The following is an 18,355-nucleotide window of genomic DNA, read 5'->3' as shown; positions in this document are numbered from 1 at the left end:
CTTATGCATGGTGATTTGACTATCCCTAATTAGGCATAATGTCATCAATATTACGCCGAGCTACCTAGGTACCTAGGTAACTCAACCAATTCGAGAATATAAGCAGGGCCCGTGGGTGTGCATATTAGTCTGGTGAAGCAAAGGGCCGCTCCCTGATCTACCTAGGTACCTACATACATTATGTATATTCATGTACATAGCCGTCTGACCATATAACGGAAGCAGCATTTGTCATATGGTAAGACGGCTACCCGTGGACATATGCAGGTGCCTAGGTTACGTAACTTCCACTGAAGACCTGGCAGAGGATGATGAGAACTCTTTCACCTAGACAAAGCTATCTCTTAGAGCTTCACTACCTTGTTGTTGTATGCAGTCAAATGCGATCGCCGCTGGATCAACAAGATATTCTCGAAATGACCGAAATGTTACCTGAAGTTCTTTGTACAACGGAATCTTCATAAGAGGCACCGATACATCACGAACGGCGACATTTAAATACCGTGTCCGTCGCCTGTGGATCTAGGCAACCTCCAAGCTAATTAAGATCCGGTTATTGTGCTCGATAACAGATAGGAAGACCTGTACTTAAATGGGACTTTCCTTGGGCGAGTAAGTCAGGGTCTGGAGTGCGATCTGCCGAAGCCGAAGCAAGGAGACTTGTCTCATAAACATACCGATGTTCCGGTCCCGGAAGTGATTTTCACTGATTTTCCAGATGAGGAGAACGGATTGGAAAAATGTGTTTGAGCCCAACTTTCAATCAACTGAAGGTTGATTTGGATGACTATTATCCCATTATCTATGGAATACAGCTAGAGCATAATTGGGATGGTCTAGAAGACAGGGCTGAAGAGTGAATCTACCTTCAACTTTAGAAAATTATCTCAAAGATCCGGAAACTAGCTCGCCCGCAAGAGCTTGAGGGACCCCATCAGTGTGCCGCGGAAGGCTTTCAATCCAAAGATCCGATGCTAAAAGATCTACAACAGCCCGCTCGACCAATTACATATAAGCGATATAGAGTTACGTGAGAGAATCCACGAGCGGTATCTCCACTGTGGAGGAAGCCGGTTTAAGGATCAACTGCTAGACATGCTTCTACAGTCAAACCTCTCGGTGTTCACATATGCAGATATTGCGCCGCGCAATGTCATGGTGGACAAACAGAAAGATGTCATCGGCATTCTAGACTGGGAAGGGGCGGGGTAGTATCCTGAATACTGGGAGTATGCGCAGATTATGAGACCGGCCTTTTGGGGGGAGTGGTCGGTCTGGATGGAGAAGATGGCAGCAGTGATGGGATCTTGGAGGAAATAATGCTGCCAGAAACATTCTGTCTTGGGTCCATGGGAGGAACTGCATGTTACAGATAGCCAGTCTTCTGAAAGTCGACTGCGACTCAACAAGGATCTGTGAGGGGAACAAGGCAGTGTTTGCCAAGTGTTAGCCAAGTTTTAGCCAAGTGTTTGCCACTAGGTACCGTCCATTCACTATATTGTAGGGTCCAATTTCGAGCCAAAAGAGACTCTAGTGGACTAGGGCGCCACTCAAATGACAAAAGTACGATTAACAAGGAAATTGATTCGTCAGTCTTGGAAGTGGCGACATGCGAACAGGATATTGGAATAGATAAGAAACATGTGAATATATACTTGAAGATATGTACCGTTTGACATTAACATTATTTTTCCAAACAAAACACCCAAGCCATGCAAAATTCCGAGATCAAGGCGTAAAGCCAAGCACATCCCGCTGATCATCTGTCAGACGTCCCCACTCCAGGAGAAGACGGAAAAAGTAAATCTCCATATCCTTCTTCCGAAGCGCGGTTTGCGCCCACTTGCGCCCTTCCTCTGCAATCCACTTACCCTGTTCATCATGACTCTTCATCCGCACGTGCGGCGCATTGGGACCATGCTGATCTGATGCGGGGGCGGGCACGCCCGCAAAGTAAGCAAGGGTACTCCACATGCCATGAAGACGAATATCGATCGGTACAAAGTGCAGCCACGAGGTGACCCGAGTATCGAACCATTGCCGGAAGAGGCCTGTCTTTAGAGGGAGACTGTGGCTGTGCAGGAAAGGAAGGAAGCGACCGCTGAAGCCTGCGCCGTCGAGATCGAAGAGAAAGCGGTTGGACCAGTGGGCTTGGAAGTCCGCCCAGCCTACTGTACCCATTTCGGTAGATTGTTCATCGCAATCGCCGCAGCGGACGATGGGGTCGGCTAGATGGACATTTGTTTCAAGATGGAGTTCTTCCATTGGGGCGGAGCCGTCCATTATTTCATAGCGGTAGGAGCCTCCACCTGCGGGAAGGAGGACGGAGACTTGGTTGTTTGTGTTGTTGTTGATCAGGTGAGCAAAGCGCTGTCGGGGCATGCCTTTCCACTCCCCGAAACGACTTACGCCTTCTGATGTGCTGCCGACCCAGTAAAGGGCATTCTTTTTGTGTTCGTATTCGGGATCTGGATGTTCATGCGTAGGTTCGTACTTCACCTTGTCGATGTAGTTCCAGGGGCTTGGGAAGAGGATGTCGTTGAATCCAGACAGAGCGCTTTGACTGAACACCGGAATGAGTTCCTGGGACACCTTGAATGAAGCAGGCGAGATCAAAAGACCATGCAGGAATGCGAGGTCAGGCTGGTGGCAGATGTCGGAGGCGATGTTGAAGTCCAAAGGGAATTGGCCCATGGAATGAGGTGCTGTGCATGCAAGACAGATGTCATGACGGTTCCAGATTCGTTGGGAGCGCGCCTTGGACGAAGGCGGACAGACGGCGCCTACATAAGGATCGAAGACTCCCCTCCAAGCTCCATCAGTAAACACCGTGATGTTGGTTTGGTCGGCAGGATCAATCGGGGCCCATCCTTCGTCTCGGTTGGTTGACCAGGCTTTCACTGCATGCTCTTCGGACACCATTTCTTGCATCTGAGCCTGTCGTTTCAATCCTGATACTTTCTCCCAAGGGACCGCAACTCGTGGCTCGTCATTCAGATTGAGTACGATGTCCATGTCAGGGAGGTGTTGAACGAAATTTTCCATCATGTCCGCAGCACCTTGTACCATCCATGCATGAGTTGGCTTGATTCCTTCTTGCAACGTAGCCGTGCCGTTGCGGATTCTAATGCCACCAAGGTCGTTGAAAGGATTTGTTGCTAATTCGTGGGTCATCGCGCGTATATGCTCCGGGGCTAAAGCTCGGAAAGGGAGTAAATCATGGTAGATTTGATCGAAATCATCGATTACGACCGATGATCGGCTGGTAGCGTAGTGATACCATTTGTCAAAGCCACTAGGGGAGTTAGCCAAGTTGTTCCTTCATCACAGCCACAGTAGACTTACGGCGGGGGATGCTGATCATATCTCCTGTGGTACTCCCGAACAGCATCTGCCAGGGTCTTACTGCTAGCCGCCTGGGCCATGAAGTTGTTATGTTGGATTTTGCCCTCGTGAATGAGGAAATCAATTGGGTGCATATGGGCAAAACGGTGTTTGCCGACTGCAAAACCGAGACCAATCGCACTGAGCAAGATAAACAATATTTGAATGGTGATGTTAGTGAGGTATAATGGCCTCGGCTCTTCATCATGAACCACGCGCGCAAGAAGAAAGAGCATAGCCCCAGTCAACGAGGTTGCAAATGGTAAAACGGCGTGGGTCAAAGAAACAAATGGGAAAGGAGCCTGTCCACCAGTAAGGGCGGACAGAGAGGAGAAGTATATGACCATGAAACCGCCGATGATTGACACTCCAAGTATGTCGAAGTGCGGTAACTAGAAAAGTTTAGTAGTTGTTCAGGAATTTCAAAGAAGAGACACCAACCATGTGCCAGGCCGAAACGATCAGTATCAATAATAGAACAGATTGACTGAACGCCCCGCGAGAGTACTCCAGATCCAGCGTGGGTTGGCCGGCGAGTTCAGGAGAGCGATCCGGCAACCGGTATGATAGAATGCTCCAAATCAAAGAAACGCCCTGATAACGGGTTAGATCAAGACACCATCTACTATAATTTCGCAATGTACTCACAAGGAGACCGGCTCCGAGGAACGTCAAAGTTCGCTTTCTCCGCGCGTCATCAAATTGAACACCAATTCGACACAGCTCAGTAATCCCAACGAGTAATACAGAATCAACCAATACGTTGAACATTTTATAGGACCGTAGTCGCGATGCACCGTTCAACACAACAGGACAGATGTAGGTTGACCGGGTGCCAGCCAGGAAGGACGAAGCCAAGAGCCCACCGACCGACAAAAAGGCTGCGGCGATCACACCACGGAAGCGGCTCTGTGTAAGATAGTAGAAACTTCGGCGAGAGACCGAGTATACTATCTGCAGCGGCAGATTTTGGAAACGCTGTGTTGGGACATATTTTTCCGCCTGTCGTGATCGCTGGTTGCGCACAAAGTCGTAGAGGGAGATTACGAAAGGAATGGCGTACTGTCAATGGCAATGTGTTAGTCGTATTAGACGTTTCACGCTTTATTGGGGACTTCAAACACTTACACTGTATCCGGCGGGCGCGCATTCAGTGTTTCGGGTAACCTGGCGGAAAGATTCGATTCGCAAGCCACATAGTCCTAACAACAGGCCGACCTTAATCCACCAAGATTGGAATCGCATTCTAGGTCGAGTTTCGAAATCACCGAGTGGGAAGGATGAGCTCGACGCCCGAGAAGGAAGCTCAAATTGCTCCGCGAGAGGAATTCCTGGTCGTTTGCTTGTCGGCGACGACGGCGCCGACCCTAATAATGGGATAAAGCGACTCCATATCAAGAAAACTAGTCCTGTAAGGAAACAGACAAGGACAGATGTGCTGATCGGTCGATCTGGAAAGGCCCATAAGTCAGTTCGAGTAGATCAAGCCACTTCGCGGTGACGAACCAAAAGCGAATGTCGTGTTGTAAGAGGTTGTCAGGAATAATGAGCTGAGAAGGAATGTTCTATTGAAAAATTGCGACGATGAGCTTGAGGTCCAAAATGATACAAGGAACAGCCGCGCGGAAACTCACCCCACACAGACCTTCAACCCGAGGTCAGGAGATAATTGGACCATTTTACGCCCGATTCTATACCTGCACAGTGTCCCAGGCCATCGTGTAGATTGATTGAATGCTATTGAAAGAAGAAAAAAATCGACGACATGAATAGAAACAGCCTCGTGTGGATCAGGGGATTGACATTGCTCGAAACATGGCAAAAATCAGGGTAGGCTGGGAGGGCCCTGAGATTCATTGGCAGCTAATCAGAGTCATCCGGAGTGCTGATCCATTTGGGTTGCGTCAACGCGGGCTAGCTTCTGGACAATATTAATTCTGCGCACAACCACGGGCCTTGCATTGATATAATAGCTCGGATTTGATATCTTTGGCCAATAACAGGAGTGGAACAACTCCAGCCACCGTTGCCGAGATCTGTTAGCCTCTCGTAGTCCATTAATTGCACTGGCTCTGGGGAATAACAGGGCTGGTCAGCAAGAAATGCCGGGCCGATTAGTGTCCAGAATCAAGCCTTGGTCGGCCTCCCGACCCACATAGTGTACCATAAACGTCACGACTGCGGCCATTCGAATAGGATATAATATGCTATGCTCAGCCATAGGTTGTAGTGTGAGCCCCTCTGAAGCCCAGTTTTATCGAAGACAGAATACAATGTAGTGGCCAAGAGCAAGTACACGCGTCATAAAGCCAAGAAAGCTTGGAAGGCTCTGCTATGTTGAAATAAAGATGGCCAGAGGACCCATGGTTTAGCGGAAAGCGACATGCTGAATGGAGGAAAATCTCATATACTAGGATGGGTCTGGACTAGCGTCATGCAAGAGACTCCCTTCATTTACGAAAGAGGCAATGGAATGGCCGATTGCATATCACGTGTACGGACAAGGGTCTGGGCGGTGTTGATAGGCAGTATCTAAGTCATGTGACTCATATATTAGATAATTCAAGGCGGTGACTGCTCTCAGGCGGTGTCAATCAGCAATATCATTTTTTTCTAACCGCCGTAGTTTTTTTTGGTCGCAAGCAAGACAAGTGTTTTGCCAATCAACACCAGTCCGGATTTCGCCATGCCTCGCAAGGCGATTGACTCGCGGATTCCCGCTCTTATTCGCAATGGTGTACAAGAGAAGAAGCGCAGCTTCTTTGTGGTTGTTGGTGACCATGCCAAGGATGTGATTGTCCACCTTCACTATATTATGTCCAGTGTGGACGTGAAGCAGAACAAGTCAGTTTTGTGGGCGTACAAGAAGGATTTACTTGGTTTCACAAGTCACCGGAAGAAGCGCGAGCAGAAGATCAAGAACGAGGTCAAACGAGGCATCCGCGAAGCCAACCAAGAAGACCCATTCGAGCTTTTCATCACCCTCAACCAAATCCGCTATGTTTACTACAAGGAAACCGAGAAGATTCTGGGTAACACCTACGGAATGTGTGTGCTGCAGGATTTCGAGGCCATGACTCCCAATTTGCTTGCGCGAACTGTTGAGACCGTCGAAGGTGGAGGTTTGGTTATCCTGTTGCTGAAGAGCATGACCAGTCTGAAGCAGCTTTACACCATGTCGATGGACATCCACTCCCGATACCGAACTGAGGCCCACGACGATGTGGTTGCTCGTTTCAACGAACGCTTCATTCTGTCACTGGGAAGCTGCGATTCGTGCCTCGTTGTCGACGACGAATTGAACGTGCTCCCCATTTCCGGCGGCAAGACCGTGAAGCCTCTTCCCGCCCCTGAATCTACCGATGACTCCGCCACTGGCAGCAAGAAGGAATTGAAGGAAATCAAGGAGAGTCTGGCTGACTCACAACCCGTGGGCCCTCTGCTCAGCTTGGCCCGCACCACCGATCAAGCCAAGGCGCTCCTCACATTTGTTGATGCCATCGCCGAGAAGACTCTGAAGAGTACCGTCGCTCTGACTGCTGGCCGTGGACGAGGAAAGTCTGCTGCTCTCGGTGTTTCTATCGCCGCCGCCATCGCTCATGGCTACAGTAACATTTTCATCACTTCTCCCAGTCCGGAGAACTTGAAGACACTGTTTGAGTTCATCTTCAAGGGCTTTGATGCTCTTGGCTACCTTGATCACGTCGATTACACCATTTTGCAGTCAACCAACCCCGACTTCAACAAGGCCGTTGTGCGTGTGAACATTCACCGCAACCACCGTCAAACCATCCAGTACATCCAGCCTCAGGATGCGCACGTTCTGGGCCAAGCCGAGCTTCTCGTCATTGATGAGGCTGCTGCCATCCCCCTTCCCTTGGTACGCAAGCTTATGGGACCTTACTTGGTGTTCATGTCATCCACTATCAACGGATACGAAGGCACGGGCCGGTCCCTGTCTCTGAAGCTGATCCAGCAGCTGCGGGAGCAATCCCGAAGTGGAGCCAAGATCGATGATACTGACGTTGCAGACCGCAGCACAGGCAAATCGGCGAAGTCTGCGGACAAGAATCTCACTGGCCGAAGCTTGAGGGAGATCACTCTCGCAGAGCCTATTCGTTATGCGCCCGGTGATTCTGTCGAGAAGTGGCTCAACAAGGTCCTTTGCCTTGACGCTACTCTTCCCAAGTCTCGCATGAACACACAAGGCTGCCCTCACCCCTCCAAATGCCAGCTGCTCCAAGTCAACCGTGATACCCTGTTCTCTTTCCACCCTGTTTCAGAGAAGTTCTTGCAGCAGATGATGGCTCTCTATGTTGCCAGTCATTACAAGAACACCCCCAACGACTTGCAGCTCATGAGTGATGCTCCCGCCCACCAACTCTATGTCCTTGTCCCACCTATCGACGAAGAGGCCACCAAGCTCCCCGAGCCCCTTTGCGTGATTCAAGTCGCCCTTGAGGGTCGCATCAGTCGCCAGAGCGTCCTTAACAGTCTCAGCCGTGGTCAGCGTGCTGGAGGTGATTTGATCCCGTGGTTGGTCAGCCAGCAGTTCCAGGATGAGAACTTTGCTAGTCTGTCCGGTGCTCGCGTTGTCCGTATTGCTACCAACCCCGAATACGTGGGTATGGGATACGGTTCCAGGGCTATGGAGCTCCTTGTCGACTTCTTCGAGGGCAAATTCACAAACCTGGACGAGAACAGCACCTCCGCCGAGGAAGAAATGGTCCGCGTTACCGATGAAGAGCTCGCTGGCTCTAGCCTTTTGGACGACAACGTCCACGTTCGTGACATTCGCACGATGCCACCTCTGTTCGGCAAGCTTACCGAACGTCGTCCCGATGCTCTGGACTACATTGGTGTTAGCTACGGTCTCACTCCATCCCTTCACAAGTTCTGGAAGCGCGGCTCTTTCCACCCCGTGTACCTGCGCCAGACTCCCAACGAACTGACTGGCGAACATTCATGCGTCATGGTTCGCACCCTGGCCACTGCTGAAGCCGACGACGTCTGGCTCAGCGCGTACACGCGCGACTTCCACAAGCGATTCCTCTCGCTGTTGTCCTACCAATTCGGCCAGTTCCCATCTGTCCTCTCTCTTAGCATTTGCGAGTCCGCCAACGCCGGTGCCAAGAAGGACCCGAAGTTCAAGCCTCGCCTGTTGAAGAAGCTCGATCTGGACGAGGCGTTCTCGCCCTTCGATCTCAAGCGTCTCGACAGCTACGCCAACAACCTTCTGGATTACCACGTCATCCTCGACTTAGTGCCCACTCTGTCTGAGTACTATTTCAGCAACCGTCTGGACGGCAAGGTCAGCCTCTCTGGTGTCCAGCAGTCCATCCTGCTCGCCATCGGTCTGCAGCACAAGAGCTTGGAGGACCTGGAGAAGGAGCTGAACCTCCCCTCCTCCCAACTCCTCGCTATGTTCCTCAAGATCGTCCGCAAGATCTCAACCCACTTCCGTGCCTTGCTTGAGAAGAGCATCGAGGAAACTCTCCCTGCCAAGAAGGTGCCCCTCGTTACCTCATCTGCCCACGATGACGAGCCAGAGACCAAGCTCCAGCAGCCCCTGACCGTTAGCTTGGAAGACGAGCTCCGCGAGGGCGGCAAGCAAGTCGACGAGGAGATGCGCGCCAAGCAGCGTGCCATGATCGAGAACTCGTAAGTTTCACGCGAATTATCCCATCTGTCCGAACAACAATAACTGATTTCAGCCTCCAGCGAAGCACCGGACAACTCTAAGCCGTCTAAGCGCAAGAAGGTCGAGACTGCGCGCGACATCTACGATAAGGAGATCGACTCGAAGAGACAGAAGATCATCAAGAAGGGCACCGAGGGCCGCAAAAAGCGTTAAATGTAGTTTTCTGGACAGTTGTTTCTTTCTGCATTTGTGTACGGTGTTCGGTTTGGGTATAAATGCCTTCTTGTGTCTACTATCTGTCTGTACTCTTCAGGGTTCATGTATCCAACAGGATGCTCGTCCTTGTATATATGAGTCATGTGTTTATCACGTCAATCCTCTCCATTGAATATTGTAGAGAACATGCGATAGTAAAATGACAGCTTAATGTATTCACTACATAATACGCGCTTTACTATTGAAACTATGAGGTCGCTAAGAAAGCTACATAGCATTGAGCAATCGCAAACTAGCTTTTTTACAACTCATCATGCTCGACGGTATTCTCGTCTGCTTTCTCAGTCTCAGGCTCAACGGGCTCGGCTTCGGGCTCGGCCTCGGCCTTAGGCTCAGAACCACCAACGATGCCCTCAGACAACTTCTGCTTGACAATAGCCCCAAGGCGGATATCATCAACCCAAGATTCAACAGCGACAGCATCATAATCCGACGCAACATATGAAGACCACCATCCGCGCCGAGCATTCAGCACAACAACCCGAAGAACCTGAGACTCCGGATCGCCCAAGCCGAACGCAGCGCGCACTTGCTCAGAGACAGAGGTAGGATCAGGAACCGCGTAGATCGGGAACAGATGGGCTCCGCGCTGGACATGCTTGTGTCGCAGTTCCGCGAGACTCTCGAGGGCCTGGGAGACAGCTGGTTCAGGGGTGGCGTCGGGGTTGCTTAGCTTTGGGAGGAAGGCAAGGACACAGGTGCCTGATTTCGGGGACAGGCAGGCGGTTTCGAGAGACTCGGTGGTGGAGAGTGTTGGGATGGGGGGTGCGGGTGCTGGCACGTTGACTGGTTTGGAGTCTGCGTCTCGGTCTTGGGAATCAGTGGGGCCGGCGTCTTCGTCGGCGACGGGAGTAGGCTTTGAGGCGGGCTTGGACGCAGACTTGGCCTTCGGCTTTGGCTTTGGCTTTGAGTCTGGGGCTGCGCGACCTGAGGCGTCGGGATTAGGCTTTGCAGCCTGGCTGAGGAACTCGGTGATGGGGGCTTTCTTCAGATCGCCTTCGTAGATCTTGGGCTCAGCGTCCGGGCCAGGGATGAGGACGAGCGCAGGGAGATCTGTTACGCCGAATTTCTTGACCGAGGCAGTTTCCTTGTTGCGGACTTGGGCGATGTCAATTGCACCAAGGAAATCGATCGCCAGGGCGCGGATTAGTGCGCCGGTTGTGCCCTTCTCGGTGAAGAGGATGGCCTTGGGTCTGTCTTCATTCTTTCCGAGCCATTTGTCCAGGTCCTTGTCTGAGGCGCGCGTAACGTGGTTGGGGATGCGGTCGACGACCGCGTCGACGATGCCTTTGGCGGTTCGTGCACCTTGGTAATCTTCGACGCGAGGCTTTCCGGGTTTCTTGGAGGGTGTCACGATCTTCAGGGTCGGGAAACCCTGCACGCCCATCTGCCCGCAGAAGGGTTTGTTTTCGTCATCGTCACAGTTGATCGCGGCGACTTTCGCGAGACCGTCGAGGTTCTTGGCGGCTTTCTCGTAGGCAGGTTTGAGGTTCTGGCAGTGGCCGCACCAGGGGGCGTAAAATCTAGCAAGACAATATGTGAGTACGTTGTGAAGTTTAGGACCTCGGTAGCGGGCCAGGTAGCTATGATGCGGGAGCTTACTCGACGATCTTTGTAGCCAAGCGTTAGTCAATTATGCCAGACTTTCATGTTCAATTCTAAATAAACTCACCGAAGTATGATTCGAGTTCGCAATAAGCGAGTTGTAAGTCTTGGGGTTCAACTGAAGCACCGGTGAATTCTTGGTGTATATTCCATCGGCGTTAACAGGTAGTGCCGCGAAGAGCGACGCGACAAACAGAAGGCTTGCGCTGGTCAACATGATGAGTTTTAGATCGACTCAACGACTAAGTAGTAATTTTCACCAATTTCACCAAAAGTGATGAGCAGAGAATAGACAGGTCCGAAGGGTTCAAAGGATCTAAAACAGAGCATCAGGCAAGGTGTCCTGAAGCTCTTGGCATGCGGAGAGTATTTACTCTCTGCCTATACTATACCTGCATAGTATACTATAGCAACCCTAACTAATACAGGAATCTTGAAACTTGTCTTCTTCATTTGGTTTCTATTGGTAGAAATATTTCTATCGAATATTGTATAGCCTTCACTATATCGTATAGATAGGCTCCAGCATACAATCCACCAGTACATCTTCCATCTCAGCACATATTTTATATTTACATCACTATCAGCTTTCAGCAATTTTCACACCACGACATTGCCGGATAGCATCTGGCTTAGAGCTTGACAGTGAGGTCCTGTCGGATGTTTAAGAACAAGTAGTCAACTAGATGTAACCATTGAAGACTAGGAGGAGATCAACTGCAATGAATGCACAAAAAAAAACCGAGATAAATGCGATGGGTCGCAACATATTAATTTCAACTGTATGTGCCTTTCGTCGGGGGATAATGCATATGTATGGCAGCTACATACTATCCCCAATAGACAAGCTGTGTTGATTACTCATCTTTCTCGACATTATCGACATTGGGATGATCTGCGAGGGATGTTGCGTAAACCTCTGGCATAGTCGCCCTAGAAAAAGGGGGGTATTAGTAACATCAAGAGAGCAGCTTTGGAATACACACAAGAATGATTTGATCAGATGGTAGTCATAGTCTATAGTGCCCCCATTTTGCAGGATCTGGCTCTTGACACTACGTACGAGTTTAGAGACTGATACTCTCATTCGCATTGAAACGACTAAAATGGAAGAAATACATACTCTTTGATCTCATCATCGGTTGAGTCCGGCTTGACGGTAATCTATTGGAGTCAGGCTCCGAAATTGACCTGGAAGATAGAAGATTGGGAGACTTGCCATGTAGGCCTGCATGGTTATGGTTATCAGCGAGTGTCTGAGGTCAGCACTTGTACTTTGACAGCCGAGAGGAAATTCTCGGTGCATGGGGTTTCTACTTTAAATAGTTTGCTGCCATGTCAAAGCTACTTGGATCTTTTAATTTGGTTTATTCAGTGTCAATCATAGTGGTGGCCAAAGAGATGACAATAAAAATGACTCTCTTCATGCATTGTGGAGGGTGCATATGATATACAGTTTTTGTTACTCTCATTGGTGGTGGGTTATACATGCTGTGCTACCCTGCCTCGACACCGCTTCTTTGCCCACAGCCGATGACGATACAAATCCTTAGGTTCAAAGCTATATAACTCGTACATTGTGGATCTATTTACGGTATTAAATGTAGTTAACTATGCATGCTCAGGGGTCTCCACTGGGTCCAGATCAACCCCCGCCAAGGTTTATATCTTAAACAACAGCGTTATATACAGATAGTAGCGTGAGTAACAATAAACATTCAATAACCTTCAGGTCTCACAACAACTCAAACTTCGTAACAATTAGTTAGCAATGACTCACAGATTCGCCCGAGTGGATCCGCTCCTGTTAACTTCCTAAAGTGGTAAAGCCGCATTCTCCGCGAATTGAACAGATTTGCTATGATCGGACTATTCACATCTATGATCTCTACAAGCTCTGATAGATCCCCCAAAAATGCTTCTGCAACTTTTGCGATCATTTGATATATCCCTCAGCGATGCTCTTATTCGCATTGCTCTAGTCTCCATCATTGTGCTGGGCATTGGCCTGGCCGTTGTCATACAGTTTGGAAATGTTCAAACAGCGCACAGGAGGTTAAGGCACCTCGAAAGACTCGGATCAATCACCAGCAACATGACAGATCAATATGACTCAAAATTCGGCCTACCACCGAACACTGCCAATGACGGACCAGTGCGCATCAAATCACTATATCTTCATCCTGTCAAGTCTTGCGGGCCCATCGAGGTAGATAGAGCCTTGCTTACCAAGACGGGATTTATGTATGACAGATGTTTTGCCCTTGCGACGGAAACTATCAACAGAGATAATCCCGCAGCCTCAAAATGGAGTTTCATCAGCCAACGCACCAAGCCTATGATGTCCCTGATAAAGACAGAGCTATGGCTTCCACACAAGGAAAGCAATCCATATGACCCGCTAGTTCAATCGCGTGGATGTGTGGTCATGACATTCGAAGATCCAGACATCCCGAATTGGGCCAATCGAGTGGAGACATTCTTCCATACATGGGATGTGTTCGCAAAGCCACAGGTCTCCTTCATCATCCCTCTCCATATGACGGCTACCCAGATCGAAGAATCCCAAACCAAACTCAAAACATTTGGCATTCACTCCCGCGATGCAATGGGTCTCGATCTTGGCGGCGTCCCTTCTATTACAGCCGCTTTGCCTAAGCTGAAGAGATTCTTGAGAATACCGGAAGGCCAAAGCCTCACGCTTTTCAGATGCACTCCAGACACCTTAACTCGCACGGATAAGAACCTTGCACCACTAAAACACATCGGCACACCAGCTCTGCATGGCTACACAGACCAACAGCCCATCAACATAAACAGTCTATCATCAGTCCATGCTGTATCAGCACTTCTTCCTATCGAAAATCAGCCCATGGATGCTCTGCGTTTCCGCGCAAATATATGGATCACAGGCGCGCCTGCATTCGAAGAAGAAACATGGAAACGCTACGCCATCCTTCCAAAGAGTGGCAGCACACAGCCACGAGCCAGTGTAGCACCGGCATTCTCGGTCGTGTGTCGCACCTCTCGATGTACAATGCCCAACGTTGACCCCGGGAAGGGGACTTTTGACGCAGACATTCCGCCTCCTGAGAAGAAACGAGGCAAGCCGCAGCCAAGCACCACTTTAGTGCAGTATAGGACCGTTGAGACTGGAAATAAAGCGGCGCTTGGGTATCTTGGAATGCATTGTGTTCCTGAGGATTGGACCTTAAAAATGGCCGAAGAGCAGAAAATCGGATTGTATGTTCAAGTCGGTGATGAGATTGAAGTGCTTGAACGGGGGACACATCTGTATGGGTCGACGGGTGATGATTATTAGAGTGGAGACGTTTCACGGCAAGCATACCCTATGACCGTTAGATTTTCTAGAGAATATAAATAAGACTATTTTACAATAAATGAACAAATTTAGCTTTGTATGATATAAATTCTTGTGACATTCTGAATATAGATATCGGGCAACCAAACGGGTATAGCGTCGACATGACTCTTCATGACTCGCCATTTAGTGCTGACAAGGATCTGCATTCTATTCTCGACGGCGGGAATCCTTGCACTGAATGCATATATAAGAGATAGGTCAAAATGGGGCGTTTTCTGACGACCAGCATTTTATCTCATTCCGAAATTTCAACATGTCTCTTCCCCTTCGGAAGCTAGGCCGAGATGGCCCCCCGATTTCCCCAGTTGGTCTCGGTTTCGGAAGTATCGGTGGGTTTTACGGACCGGCTGGAACCTTCGATGATAAAGTGGCTCTTCTCGACCATGCCCACGCCGCTGGGCTACGCTTCTGGGATCTTTCTGACATCTATGGTGACTCCGAGGAAGTTGTTGGTGAATGGATCAAGCGATCGGGAAAACGCGAGGATGTCTTCATAGGCACTAAGTTCTCACTTATTCGCCGGCCGAGTGGCATCCATGTTTTTCGCTCTGATCCTGATTATGTGAAAGAGGCATGCGAGAAAAGTCTACAAAGACTTGGGGTCAACACCATTGACCTCTACTATTGCCATGCAGTCGATGGAGTCACGCCCATTGAAAAGACCGTGGAAGCTATGGTGCAATTGAAGAAGTGAGTGATGTAATTGCCAAAGAATACAGCAATACCTAATCCCTCGATATTACAGAGAAGGCAAGATTCGGTATATCGGTTTGTCTGGTATCTCAGCAGCAACGTTGCGTCGAGCACATGCCATTCACCCGATTGATGCTCTTCAATGGGAATACAGCCTTTTCACACTAGATATAGAATCGCCCGAATCGAATATCCTGAGCACCTGTCGCGAATTAGGGGTGACTCTTATAGCCTTCTGTCCCATGGGACGTGGCGTTCTGACAGGCCATTTTACCTCTCACAGAGACCTCCCAGAGACTGACACTCGCCACCAATACCCTAAGTACGCGGACACAAACGCACCTGCCATCGCAGAGCTGGTGCAAGGTATCAGGGATGTGGCCGATGCCCATGCGAGCACTCCAGCACAGATCGCTATTGCATGGTTATTGGCACAAGGACCAGAAATAATCCCGATACCAGGCACTAAATCCACGGCCAAGATGGATGAGAATGCGGCATCTGCGCTGCTTCAGTTGACCCAAGAAGAAGTGCAAACCATCCGTGAGCTGGCAGAGAAGGCTGAAATTGAAGGTTCTCGGTATCATCCTGCGTGAGTGTTTTGAGCGATATTTTTCTTTTTTGTATGGAAAAAAGAGTATTAACTGGTTGTATAGTGTGATGGCCACTCTTTATCAAGACACACCAGAACTATGAATGGCACTAATAAGCCACCACGAATTAAACCAGAGAAGTAGTGCATGAAAATTGAGACAAGAGTTTGTTGTTGGCTCCCATCTCTGCTTGGTTTTGTTTGCCCGGGATAGATACAAGCTATCAGCTATCATTGCTTATAGGGCCATTTCCACACGGACATGGTCGATGTCATTGGTGTGTGACATAAAATGCCTTGAATGGAATACAAACATCATATATTGAGTTATTGAGCGTACAAAAAGCTTCGAGGATTCAGAAGCCGTCAAGGATGGGGTTTTTTGGTGGTCATTCCTGAGTCTTTTCAGCTATCTTTTATCATATCTTTATTTGCCATCTCTTTGATACTCACTTCTTCCTGAGCCGCGCTCTAGCGCGGCGCCCAGGCTACTAGCTCATTCAACCCAAACGCGATTTAAGAAACTGATTAATAGTACTAGGTATACCAAATCTTGCTTCTAGCACGGGTGGATATCAATTTATGTCTGCGATCCCCGGATACCGGACATAATACGCCTGCCAGTCATCAATCTCAGTCATCTTGTGGAATCCCGGAAGCTGCACAATACGCCAGCGTATGTTCATCCAGCCCACGTCATCCTCAGTACACCCTTCAAGGGGCTCGAACTCCTCAGGCTCTGATATATTCTCGTCCTCAGAGTCCTCTTCAGGCACATGTGTCCATTTCCATTCAGCATCAACCATGCGGACATGCCCTAATCTAAATTCTTCGAACCCTCCTAAGGGGGTGTTTAGAACGGACTCCATAGCCTCCTGGTCCACGGTAATAAAGAAGCGGTATCGACCGCTCGTTGGGAGTGTAGTCTTCGCTTACGCCCTGTTCCTCTCTCATTGCAGTCTTCTTCCACTGATAGAAGTGCTCGCGTAGGGTGGCAACCGTGGCACCCTCAAAGGAGGGGTCTTCTAAAACCGTTGGGGCAAATTTATCGAGGAGATCAAGGCCACTGTCTTCCTTAAGGTCTTCTGAGACGGCGCCGACTATACGAGCTATAAAGTTCTCCCAGTCAGAGTCTTTATGGTACGTACAACGAAAGATCACGAAGCCCCAGGTTGTGAATCAATCCTCCTTAAGAAGTTTCTCGACTAGATCAGCTTCATTCATAGAAGAATACATTGTAGGATCGCGTTTTGAGCGAGAGGCCATTGTGGTGTATGTTGAGAGAGTCCTGATTGTGTTGAAATGTGATGTAGATAAGGAGTTTGCGAGACGTAGGGGATGCTCGAGTGGAAAGCGAAAGAAGGTCGGGCGAGTAACGCTTGGGCGGGCGAATTGGCTGTAGATCGGTAGATGGCCTGCAGTTTGAAGTATCCTCCTAGCAGTCATGAGTGCGAATACAGGCCTTGGTTCTGTTGAGATGAGGATACGTAAGGGAAAGAGATAGGGGCTAGGGGGTATGATGTAGGGGCAAGCAGGATCTCTTAAGTTTGCAGAGATTTAAAGTGGAGATGCGAGTATTCAAACGCTTTAACTGCTCAAATCTCGGGTTCCCAGGATGATGAAACACTACGCCCGTCTGGGCTAGGGGAGAAGTGAGAAGTGGAGAAGTGATCGGAGCCTTGGAGGGCCGGCCCGGGAAGGGTCCGTGTTATCGGGCGGCTCGAAATAAGTTCGATACGCGCGCTATGGTCATAAATCAAGAGCAATTTCTTCTACCGTGGATACTCTGATCATTTAGTCGCAATCTTACCCACAAGACTAGGCAGTTGCACCTTGGCATGATGTCCTGTCGACTTACACCACACTAACTTCATACATACGCATCTATAAAGAAACCCCCCCCCACACACCAAGTACCCGATTCCTAGATACTCACAGTCTGATTCAATCGCAGGATTCCACTTGTATAGTTCAGCAAAAGCAATACCATACGCGGTCTCGATCTTGGCGCACGAATCATTCGACACCACCGTGTAATACTGGTTGTAGTTCGACGCGATTCCCGTCCGAGTGGCTGCACTTGCTGTTGCGCTGGTCGTCGATGCCGGTCCCTTAACACAGTATGCTTTTTCTAGCCACAAATTAGTACAAGTAGAGCCGACACTGGGGTTCTACTAATAGAATTAAGCAAAGGTGATGCTGAACTTGGTCTCGACTGTGGTGACAGTCGTCGCCCTTTGTAGTGGTGTAGAACTTCTCACATCCCGACACAGTGTCGATTGGAGTGGGCCCAATGGAGGAGGAGGTGGTGGTGGTAGGGGTTTGGGTGGCAGTTCCACTGGTTGTAGTCGTTGCAGCTGCAGACCCGACACCAATACAGATGGCGCAGTCATCCGTGGCATTTAGGTTGGCATAGAGCGCAGTGTCACAGTCTCCTTCCAGCCAGCTCTTCCAGGACACAAGGTCGTCCATGATCAGGCTGTAACTGTAAATGATGTCGTCGCAAGTGTATAATAGCATTTGATTAGTATTATCTCGATGGGGGAGATCCAAATCATACCGTCAGAGTAAGACAGGTCGACGGGGGTGAAGCAATTGCAGTTGGATGCCGTTCTAGCCTCCGTAGCATTCATGAGAAGGTAGAGCCCACTATCAGTATCCTCCGTTGCTACATCTGCTAGACGTCCAAAGTTACGGGTGGATAGGCAGCCGTTTCTGGCGTCAAAAGCGGTCATTTTCGGCGTCAATTCCACAGGTCCTCATATTCTACCTAGGTACT

General features: G+C 49.5%; 8 protein-coding genes across 8 annotated transcripts; 3 read left to right on the top strand and 5 right to left on the bottom strand.

Annotated features, from left to right (window-relative positions):
• Nucleotides 1-1,728: 1,728 nt before the first annotated feature.
• Nucleotides 1,729-5,062, bottom strand: N7529_009361 (putative capsular associated protein; the record flags this gene model as incomplete). The annotated part of the gene is given in 8 exon segments (XM_057244888.1): nt 1,729-3,295; nt 3,346-3,391; nt 3,407-3,776; nt 3,826-3,978; nt 4,033-4,446; nt 4,513-4,835; nt 4,891-5,013; nt 5,026-5,062. The coding sequence occupies 8 exon segments, from the start codon at nt 5,060-5,062 to the stop codon at nt 1,729-1,731; spliced, it is 3,033 nt and encodes a 1,010-aa protein (XP_057093151.1).
• A 1,008-nt stretch (nt 5,063-6,070) lies between these two features.
• N7529_009360 (ribosome biosynthesis protein KRE33) lies at nt 6,071-9,238 on the top strand (the record flags this gene model as incomplete). The annotated part of the gene is made up of 2 exons (XM_057244887.1): nt 6,071-9,045; nt 9,106-9,238. 2 exons carry the CDS (start codon nt 6,071-6,073, stop codon nt 9,236-9,238), a joined length of 3,108 nt encoding a protein of 1,035 aa, XP_057093150.1.
• Nucleotides 9,239-9,542: 304 nt separating this feature from the next.
• N7529_009359 (putative disulfide isomerase) lies at nt 9,543-11,123 on the bottom strand (the record flags this gene model as incomplete). The annotated part of the gene is made up of 3 exons (XM_057244886.1): nt 9,543-10,824; nt 10,904-10,911; nt 10,974-11,123. 3 exons carry the CDS (start codon nt 11,121-11,123, stop codon nt 9,543-9,545), a joined length of 1,440 nt encoding a protein of 479 aa, XP_057093149.1.
• Nucleotides 11,124-12,821: 1,698 nt separating this feature from the next.
• Nucleotides 12,822-14,228, top strand: N7529_009358 (uncharacterized protein; the record flags this gene model as incomplete). The annotated part of the gene is made up of 1 exon (XM_057244885.1): nt 12,822-14,228. The coding sequence occupies one exon, from the start codon at nt 12,822-12,824 to the stop codon at nt 14,226-14,228; it is 1,407 nt and encodes a 468-aa protein (XP_057093148.1).
• Nucleotides 14,229-14,544: 316 nt separating this feature from the next.
• Nucleotides 14,545-15,580, top strand: N7529_009357 (uncharacterized protein; the record flags this gene model as incomplete). The annotated part of the gene is made up of 2 exons (XM_057244884.1): nt 14,545-14,981; nt 15,037-15,580. The coding sequence occupies 2 exons, from the start codon at nt 14,545-14,547 to the stop codon at nt 15,578-15,580; spliced, it is 981 nt and encodes a 326-aa protein (XP_057093147.1).
• Nucleotides 15,581-16,151: 571 nt separating this feature from the next.
• On the bottom strand, nt 16,152-16,382 carry N7529_009356 (uncharacterized protein; the record flags this gene model as incomplete). Its single annotated transcript, XM_057244883.1, has 1 exon — nt 16,152-16,382. The coding sequence occupies one exon, from the start codon at nt 16,380-16,382 to the stop codon at nt 16,152-16,154; it is 231 nt and encodes a 76-aa protein (XP_057093146.1).
• Nucleotides 16,383-17,171: 789 nt separating this feature from the next.
• On the bottom strand, nt 17,172-18,048 carry N7529_009355 (LysM peptidoglycan-binding domain-containing protein; the record flags this gene model as incomplete). The annotated part of the gene is made up of 3 exons (XM_057244882.1): nt 17,172-17,348; nt 17,487-17,747; nt 17,782-18,048. The coding sequence occupies 3 exons, from the start codon at nt 18,046-18,048 to the stop codon at nt 17,172-17,174; spliced, it is 705 nt and encodes a 234-aa protein (XP_057093145.1).
• A 2-nt stretch (nt 18,049-18,050) lies between these two features.
• Nucleotides 18,051-18,311, bottom strand: N7529_009354 (uncharacterized protein; the record flags this gene model as incomplete). Its single annotated transcript, XM_057244881.1, has 2 exons — nt 18,051-18,061; nt 18,137-18,311. 2 exons carry the CDS (start codon nt 18,309-18,311, stop codon nt 18,051-18,053), a joined length of 186 nt encoding a protein of 61 aa, XP_057093144.1.
• Between the last annotated feature and the right edge of the window lie 44 nt (nt 18,312-18,355).

The sequence above is a fragment of the Penicillium soppii genome (assembly GCF_028829465.1).
Source record: "Penicillium soppii strain IBT 18220 chromosome Unknown utg000007l, whole genome shotgun sequence".
Classification (NCBI taxonomy): domain Eukaryota; kingdom Fungi; phylum Ascomycota; class Eurotiomycetes; order Eurotiales; family Aspergillaceae; genus Penicillium; species Penicillium soppii.
This window is presented reverse-complemented; position numbering and strand designations above follow the sequence as displayed.